This window comes from Myotis davidii, unplaced genomic scaffold (assembly GCF_000327345.1).
Source record: "Myotis davidii unplaced genomic scaffold, ASM32734v1 scaffold217, whole genome shotgun sequence".
Lineage (NCBI taxonomy): Eukaryota > Metazoa > Chordata > Mammalia > Chiroptera > Vespertilionidae > Myotis > Myotis davidii.
The window spans coordinates 4,896,628-4,905,546 of NW_006290034.1; the positions used below are offsets into that span (position 1 = coordinate 4,896,628).

The 8,919-nt window shown below is 50.5% G+C and overlaps 2 protein-coding genes across 5 annotated transcripts in view; one reads left to right on the forward strand and one right to left on the reverse strand.

The window, feature by feature from the left end:
* LOC102762350 (chromosome unknown open reading frame, human C1orf194) overlaps positions 1-7,108 on the reverse strand; it is a 43,597-nt gene extending 36,489 nt beyond the window's left edge. For both annotated transcript variants that reach the window (XM_006762965.2, XM_006762964.2), the window contains exon 1: positions 6,720-7,108. The gene's annotated coding sequence lies outside the window, so the exon portion shown is untranslated. The remainder of the gene's footprint in view (positions 1-6,719) is intronic.
* KIAA1324 (KIAA1324 ortholog) overlaps positions 1-8,919 on the forward strand; it is a 59,378-nt gene that overhangs the window by 29,744 nt on the left and 20,715 nt on the right. For all 3 annotated transcript variants that reach the window (XM_015563406.1, XM_015563407.1, XM_006762966.2), the window contains exons 10-16: positions 1,726-1,903; positions 2,594-2,722; positions 3,081-3,171; positions 4,808-4,913; positions 5,180-5,317; positions 6,292-6,555; positions 7,818-7,991. In XM_015563406.1, coding sequence (XP_015418892.1) covers positions 1,726-1,903; positions 2,594-2,722; positions 3,081-3,171; positions 4,808-4,913; positions 5,180-5,317; positions 6,292-6,555; positions 7,818-7,991 — 1,080 coding nt within the window. The remainder of the gene's footprint in view (positions 1-1,725; positions 1,904-2,593; positions 2,723-3,080; positions 3,172-4,807; positions 4,914-5,179; positions 5,318-6,291; positions 6,556-7,817; positions 7,992-8,919) is intronic.

Sequence of the window (8,919 nt, forward strand, 5' to 3'; positions counted from 1 at the left end):
TGGGCAGGCTTTTCTACTTCCCGCAGTATCCGTGCTGTGCTGGACCGCGGGGTCTTGGGGCCACAGGGTCATGAGCAAGCGGTTAAGAGCTCTGCTTTCCTATGTAACCCGAGTATTCGTCCTCGCGTTTGCCATTTAGAAAAAGGATCCTCTTCCTGCAAAATGCGCCCAGCCTGTACCGACAAAGATTACTTCTACACGCACACGGCCTGCGATGCCAACGGAGAGGTGGGTAGCATGGCCTCGGGGCCCCTCTTCCCGCTCCCTGGGCTTTACCACATTTGGAGTTCCAGCGGCCACTGAAGCTGCACCAGAGAAAACCCCAGAGGCCTGCAGAGGGACCCCGGGGCCCCAGTGGAGGGTCTGTCTTGGACCAGACCCTCTGGATGCACTGTCTGCCTCTCTAAGGCAGAGCCTCCCGAGGAGAAAGAATCAGGAGTCGGGGAAGCTGCATTCACTGAGCGTGTGCTTGGCTGTTAGCATGCACATGTTTGCTGGCTGGCTGAGTTCTGCCTGTTAAGCACGGGGTAAAGGCTGGTCCTAGCAGCCACTCTTTTTCAGTCATCTCTCATTCCCCGCCCCCGCCCTGCCCTGATGTTTGCAGCATCATCTCCTTCCCCAGCAGCAAGCGGGAATGGCCGTGTATCCTATCAGCTGCACCTCAGACTTAGCTCTGCAGCATCCGGTGTTCCATCTGATCTTGTAAAAATTGCCATTTTCTTGGCCTCAGCTGACTCCCTGATTTCATGAGGACAGTCCTGCTCCTCTTCTCCTCTCTGGGCACACCATGTGGTTGAATGTGCCCGTCTTTGCTCCCTTCTGCCCCACTCTCCCCTCCCGCTTGGGCCAAGGCCTTCTCGATCTGTAGGGTGCTGCTTCCCTTGTCCACTGGCCTCTTGCCTCCCACCCCCAGCTTTATGGCGACGTCACTGACATGTAAGACTGTGTGAGTTGAAGGTGTGCAGCATGTTGATCTGATACCCTCACATTCTGCAAAACGATGAGCATCAGAGCATTGGCTAACACCTCCATCACATCACATAATTACCATTTCTTTTTTTATGGTGAGAACATTTAAGATCTACACTCCCAGCAACTCTCAAGTATATGACCCGTTATTACGAACTGTAATCACCATGCTGTACACTACATCCCCAGAGCATAATGGCCTTATCACTGGAAGTTTGTAGCCTTTGGCCAACATAGGCTTGATCAAAGCCTTGCTGTCCCAGAACACAGAGCCCATACCCCCATGTGGATTGTTATTATGTGACTGTTGCCCTGTCTCTCTCACCATCTCTGAGTCTCCAGGTCTGACATATAGATGTTACTAGTTTTCTGAATAAATGCAAAAGCAAAGACAGCACCCAAGAGACACATTGGGAATTCCATCCATTGGGATTTACCAGCTGCTTTTCCTGTGATTCTACATTGGAATCCGAGCTTTCTCTGAAGACAACTGGTCCCCCACCCCATGTCACACAAGTCGTCATTAGGTATATCCCCTTTCCCCCAGTCAACATGCATTCAAATGCATTCATTGAGCACAACCCTGTGCCAGGCGCTGGGCTAGGTGCTTGGGATACATCAGTGACCAAGGTAAAGATCCCCCCCGGCCCTGGTGGAGTTTTCACTATAGCCCAGAATCTCCGTCCTCAAAGTCAGCTTTCCTAAAGACGTGCTAAGCTGCGCACAGGCTGAGCCGTTCTTGATGCATTTCTGCAGACGCAGCTCATGTACAAATGGGCCCAGCCGAAAATCTGTAACGAGGATCTCGAGGGGGCGGTGAAGCTGCCCGCCTCTGGCGTGAAGACCCGCTGCCCGCCATGCAACCCAGGCTTCTACAAAACCGACAACAGCACCTGCGAGCCCTGCCCTTACGGCTCTTACTCCAACGGCTCTGGTAACCCCCCTTTACTGCCTGGTCCCTGCATCTCATCCATTTCCACAGCACCCACAGGTGGTCAGCTGTCCTTCCGAGGGAGGCAGTGAGGGCTGGGACACCCGCGAGGGCTAAGTTCAGGAGGGAGCAGTCAGGGTGGGCTTTGTCTGTAGGTCACAATGACACTTAAGAATGAACTGCCTGCTCTTCTCATTCCAACTGCCACTGTGACTCTGGCCTGCAGGGGCCCCATCCTCCCCCTAGAGGCTCCCAGCTGGTGGCAGGGATGCTAACTGGAAGGTCTGGGAGCTGGGGTGGCCAGCTGGACACATATGGACCTGTGAGCCATGCTGCAGAGAGGAGTTGGGGTAATTTGTGTACCTATTCATGTGAATGCATGTACTGTTCATAATGTGACAAATAACATGAACTGTATGAATCAGACCAGAAGATACATCTACGTTTGGAAAAGAAAAATTAGGTGGGCGAGGAGGCTAGCTGGGACTTGGGAAGGAAGGATCAGTATGTGCACCTTGAGCCTGTTAAATACATTGCCAGAATGTTTTGGGTCAACTTCATATCACTGTGCAGCAGTACTCAGCACTCCCTTGATTGGCTGCCCACGACGTTGCCACTTGTCTGTGTGACAGCAGCCCCGGTCAGGGTGGCTGCAGCCTTCTTGCTGAATGCATGGATCTGTGGTTCCCCCAGATTGTAGCCACTGCCCAGCTGGCACTGAGCCTGTCGTGGGATTCGAATACAAATGGTGGAACACACTGCCCACGAACATGGAAACGACTGTTCTCAGTGGGACCAACTTTGAGTACAAGGGCATGACAGGTAAGGGCCTCTCCCCTTGCCACGCACTCTCGGCTCCCTGCACACCCACGGGGGCTCTTCCTACGTCACATATTTTCATACTCATGATGTCCAGGGGGAAATGAGCTAACCAGGCCACGCATTCCCTGCAAAGTTCCACTCCTCATGGGCATGTATTCTGCCAAATCTTGTTTCAGAGACAAAAACTGAACTAGAAACAGCATGCACATGCCCCAAAGGTCTTGCTCTGAGAGCTTCAGAGTCTTTGACCAAAGTAGTGGGACAGGTGTAACATGGTTGTGTCCAGCAGTGTCACCTGGGTGCATGCGTGCCCTGTACCCAACACCGCTGGGGCGTTAACTCTCTGCTCTCCTTCCAGGCTGGGAGGTGGCCGGGGATTACATTTACACGGCGGCTGGAGCCTCGGACAATGACTTCATGATCCTCACTCTGGTTGTGCCAGGATTTAGGTGAGGAATGCAAAACTAAGGGGAAGCCAGCGCCACCTTGCCACATCCATGTCCCACATACTTTGGAATGCAGGAGGGAGAGGGCTCTGCATGCTGAAGCAGCAGTTCAGACAGACAGAGCACGGCAATGGTCTGACAATGTGAACCTGACCCTGACCCAGGGTCTTAGGCGCTGCCCATGCTAATCTACCTTCCACTCTCCCATCCCATCTAGCTCCTTCCATTCACTGGCCACATGCTACTTAAAGCCTTCTTCCTCACAGCATCAGATACAATTAAAAAAAAACACCTTTTTAATAGGACCAGAAGTGCCCATAGATAGTTCATTGTTATTTGGGGCAAGAAGATTGGGAGGGATTGTTCTTATCATATTTATCCACTTATTCAAGAAGACCTAGGACAAAAAGCAATTTGTTTGCCATTAAAATAAATACTACAGGCAGTGTGGTACTATGGAATGAGCACTAGACTGTAAGACAGGGCACTTGAATGTTGCCACCTACTGGCTTTGTGAACTTGGGAGCCATCGTGCCCCTATAGGCATTAGGCCCCTGGTCTGTATAACCAGGGGATTGACAGTGTGAATTTGGACTAACTCACGCTGAGATGACTCTTCAGTCCACTTGTTAGCACAACTGTGAGCTTGGGCCTGCAGGTCCTCAGAATTCAAGCAAATGGCCAAAGCCGGGAAAAGGCCCTAAGTGGATTTCCAAAACCAGAGTGAACTCTTGTGCACTTGAAAGATGAGGGGGGACCAGTGACTGGGCTTCCTGACTGCCAGGCTGGCCTCTCCATTCCCTCCTCCAAGCTCCCTCCTTTCATCCCTGGACGGTGCTCGGTCCATGGTGGTGGTTCGAAAGGTATTCGTTTCCCTTCCCTTAATTTACGTTACACGGGGCTGAGCAGATATAGCCCATGTTTGAGAGAGAAGAAAACTCTTTAGGCTTTTATGGGGGCATGTCTCAATTTGCAAATCTGATCACCTTAGTAAAGGCTCCCGCATCTCACCCACTCCCTCCCCGCTTTGGCTTTGTAGCTGGCTCTCTCTTCCCCAAAGGAAGGAGCACCCTGAGAACTTCGCTGAAGAGATTACAAACTGAACTATCCGCTCGTTGAACCCAGGCAAAGCTCTCACCATCCCCAAGAGAGAGCTGCTAAGTGAATGTAGACAATGTGCATCTCATGATAGCGGTGCTTCTACAACGTTAATGCCCATGTGCATCACCTGGGGATCAGGTCAATGTGCGGATTCTGACTCCGGGGGTCTAGTGAGCGCTAGGTGATGCGATGCTGCTGGTCTGGGGACCGCATTCTGCTGGTGAGGCTGTCCAGCATTTCACACAGCACCTCCCCATCTGGTACGACTTAGGATCTCACCACAGTGATGGGAGGTGAAGAAGGAAGATATTATTACCTCCATTTTACAGATGAGAAAACTACAGTTTGGCTACATCAGGGTCACATAGCTAAGGGGCAGGATTGGACTTCATACATGCTCTTTCCAATATACGAGGAGCTTAATTCTGCACCCCCCCCCCTCAATTCCTGAGCCTTCCAGCAGACCCTCTGCTGCTCTCTGGGCTCTGCAATAAGCACTGCCCGGCCTCTGAACTGGCTTTTAACTTCTGGCCCACAGACCTCCACAGTCGGTGATGGCGGACACAGAGAACAAAGAGGTGGCCAGGATCACATTTGTCTTTGAGACCATCTGTTCTGTGAACTGTGAGCTCTACTTCATGGTGGTATGTTTTCCTTTCTTTGTTTGTGATGGGGTTCCCAGGAAGGGAGGGTTGGCCTCCTCGGCCCCACTGGTGCATCAACATAACTGATAGCCCTGCTCAGAGTGATTTCACAGGGGAGGGGCCCAGACTGTCCGTCAGGGGCTTCCCCATTTAACATGGATCTGGCCAACTGTGATGGCCCCTGGGATGGCAGATGGCCCCTGGGTGGCTCTTTCCCAGCAGCCACCCAGCCATCGCGCCTTCTTCACTGTCTGTCTTGGGTTCAGGGTGTGAATTCTAGGGCCAACACTCCCGTGGAGACGTGGAAAGGCTCTAAAGGCAAGCAGTCCTTCACCTACATCGTTGAGAAGAACGCTACTGTGAGCTTCACCTGGGCCTTCCAGAGGACCACTTTCCACGAGATTGTAAGTGCCTCCCCTTCTTCAGATCCCTGGCTCCCAGAGAGACCTCTGAACCCAGGAGGATCCTTAGCATTAGTTTGAGTGGGAGTGGGAGGGTCTGACCCCAAGGATTAGAGGATCTTAAGGGGTCAAGCTGAGAACTGCCTATTCCAGGCCCCTGAGAAACATCGAGCCTTGTCCAAATGACTTAGCTTGTCCCCTCAGCAGTCCTGCCCTGAGGACAAGTGTGGTGCCTCACCTGGTACATCCTGTTCATCCCTGTTGTTGTTTTTAATAATAATAACTCTGGTTTTGTTTTTTTCACTCAACTTAATGAAAATTAATTGCAGGAAACTTAGAAGGTAAAAAGGAGAGAGAGAGAGAAAGAGAGAGAGTGAGAGAGAGAGAGAGAGAGAGAATCACCTATAATCCTACTACCCAGAGAAAACCCAGTTAACAACTAAGTACCTCCTATCCAGGAGATATTCTACAAATACTTTTTTTCCTTTCACAGATAAAAAACCTGCCTTTTTTCTTTCTTTTAAAAAAATTGATTTTAGAGAGAGAGGAAGGGAGAGGGTGAGAGAAACATCCATGTGAGAGAGAAAACATCAATCAGTTGTTTCCCACACATGCCCCAACCAGGGACTAAACCTGGGTATATGCCCTGACTAGGAATCAAACCCGTGACCCTCTGTGCACGGGATGCTATTCCAATGAACTGAGCCACACTGGCCATGGGCAAGACCTGCTTTTTTCATATAACAATCTCTACTGCATATTTCCCCCATGGCACTTACTATTTTTAGACATTTTTAAATGGTTCAGATTTGCTTTAAAAAATGACACAAAGTGTACATAAAGGAAGAAGGTGCTTATCAGACTTTTCTCAAGTATTACAGATAAAAAAGATGAGGCAGTAATTTACTATTTCCAGAGAACTCAATTGCTGCTGGTGTCTCAGGCCTCTGCCTTCTCTCTTGTTTCCTTGTTTCCAGGGCAGAAAGTACACCAACAAGCTCGCCAAGATCTATTCCATCAATGTCACCAATGTCATGAATGGGGTGGCCTCCTACTGTCGGCCCTGCGCCCTGGAAGCCTCTGACATGGGCTCCTCCTGCACCTCCTGTCCTGCTGGCTACTACATTAACCGGGATTCAGGAACCTGCCACTCCTGCCCCCCTAACACCATCTTGAAAGCCCACCAGCCCTATGGAGTCCAGGCCTGCGAGCCCTGTGGCTCAGGGACCCAGAGCAACAAGGTGCCAGCAGTGTGACGTGCATCCTCACCTCAGCCTCAGAGGGTGCCAGGTCCTAGATGGGGTTTTGGAGGGGCTGATCCCCAAATGTCCCCCATAGCATACTCCCAGGGTGGAGTCCTGGAGGACACCCATCCAGGCTGTGACCATGGATGGCACGTTCTTACCTGTAGAAGTTGGTTGTCAGGGGCTAGGCCTCAGTCGTGAACAAGCCTCATCTTCAAGAGATGGGTAAGGGAGATCTGTGACCGTCTGGTCCCAAGGGTTATTTGGCATCTGGGCAGTGGCCTGAAGGGAAGAAACAGTGGGACCTGTGGCTCAAATTCAGACCTACTTCACCCCAGCCTCTTATCAGGGGAATCTGCCCCCTCTCCTTTGGGAAGGTAACCCACCTTTGCTGGGACATATGGTTAATTGGCATTGCTGTCTTCTATCCAAGTGGTTTCTTATAAAGCAGTGCTGTTGGCCACGTACTGTCTGAATCTAGGAAAGTACTCTGGCTAAAAGCTCTTAAATATTCATTAATGCTTTTAAGTGAATTTGTGTTTTACTGACCACAACCACATGGACATACATCTGTATCACATGGGCATTATGTATCGTCTGCAAACGTTGCTCAGTTTAGCTGTGCAGTAAGTGCAACATTCTGCAGATCCTGGCAGCGTCTTTGGGGCTTCCTCGACTTTAGCCACACACTTGTTCTCCGAGGGCTCCCTCTGCTGCCAAGGAAGGGAATGACAGTTGTGTAAGGCAGGGGCTGAGTGAGGACCCTAAAACAGAGTAAGGAAGGGTTTATGGGGAATCAAGCCCCCTTTGAAGTTCAGTTTCCTACAGAGACCCTGGGAAAGAGGAATTAGGGTTCAATTAGTTTAAAATGGGGGGAGGGTCAAAGCTTGTAGTTTCTCTCCTGCCATCCTGGACTCCCTTCTTCGAGTTAGCACCTCGTTTGTTGTCTTCCGCCTGAAAGTAAGAACAGCCATGTTGTGCCTTGAGAGTTCTATAATCTAAGCACAGGGACAAAGCTATGGAATCTGACCCAACCACTTACTAGAAAACAACAGGTTTAGGTTCGCACATCATACATGTGCTAATGATTGAATGGCAAGATGTACATAAGCCCCACCAGCCACTGCTTCGCTTCTTCTAGTGCCCACCTGCACTCACTGCTGCTGCTTCTACCCACGTGGGCTGCACCGGGCTGGGTCACTACTGCGGTCCCCTCAAAGGCCCTGCCGCAGCCGGCCTGACAACCTCTTTGCCCTCAGATCCACACTCTGTGCTACAACGACTGCACCTTCTCAGTCAGCTCTGGGAGCCGGTCGTTAGACTACAACTTCTCGGCTCTGAAAGACCCCGTCTCTCTGGCTGGGGGGCCAAGCTTCACTTCCAAAGGGCTGAAATATTTCCATCACTTCACCTTCAGTCTCTGTGGAAACGAGGTAAGGCGTGTGAGAGCCGATGGTGTGAGAACTGAGGGGGGTTACCACTGGACGGGAGGTCAGAGAAGGACACAGAAGAAAAGCTAGCAAACCTTCAGACAGGAGATTGAGGAGATGAATGGCTTTCAAATAATTACTCCTCTCTTTGAGGCCTCCCTCCTTTAAAATTAAGTCATTTGGATTATAAAAATTTAGGAAAATAAAAGTGTTTTTAATAAGTTGTCCATTTACTCCTCCCTGACCTTCATTCCCTCACAGGTATATAAAAACTATGCAGGAGAAAGAGAGAGAGAGAGATAGAAACATCAATGATGAGAGAGAATCATTGATTGGCTGCCTCCTGCACGCCCTACACTGGGGATCGAGCTCACAACCTGGGCATATGCCCTTGACCGGGATCAAACCCGGAACCTTTCCGTCTGCAGGCCAATGCTCTATCCTGTGAGCCAAACCGGCTAGGGCTCTCTTAATGATTTTTTAAAAAACGGACTAGGTTCCACTTGGTCCTAAGATGGCCTATCTCAAGGCAGGGAAGGGGTTAGGGATGGGGTCTGTTTTAACCCCTGGGAGCTGCTGTGTGGGAAGTGCTTCAGAGACCAGCGTGGTGGGATCACTGCAGCAAGGGAGACACAGAGAAGGAATGTGACCCAGGCCAGATGTTCAAAAACCTTCATGGGGCCGAAACCGGTTTGGCTCAGTGGATTGAGCGTCGGCTTGCAGACTGAAAGGTCCCAGGTTCGATTCTGGTCTAGGGCATGTACCTGGGTTGCGGGCACATCTCCAGTAGGAGATGTGCAGGAAGCAGCTGATCGATGTTTCTCTCTCATTGTTGTTTCTGACTCTCTATCTCTCTCCCTTCCTCTCTGTAAAAAATCAATAAAATATATTTTTTTAAAAAGAGAGAGAGGCTGAGAAAGAGGAGGATGCT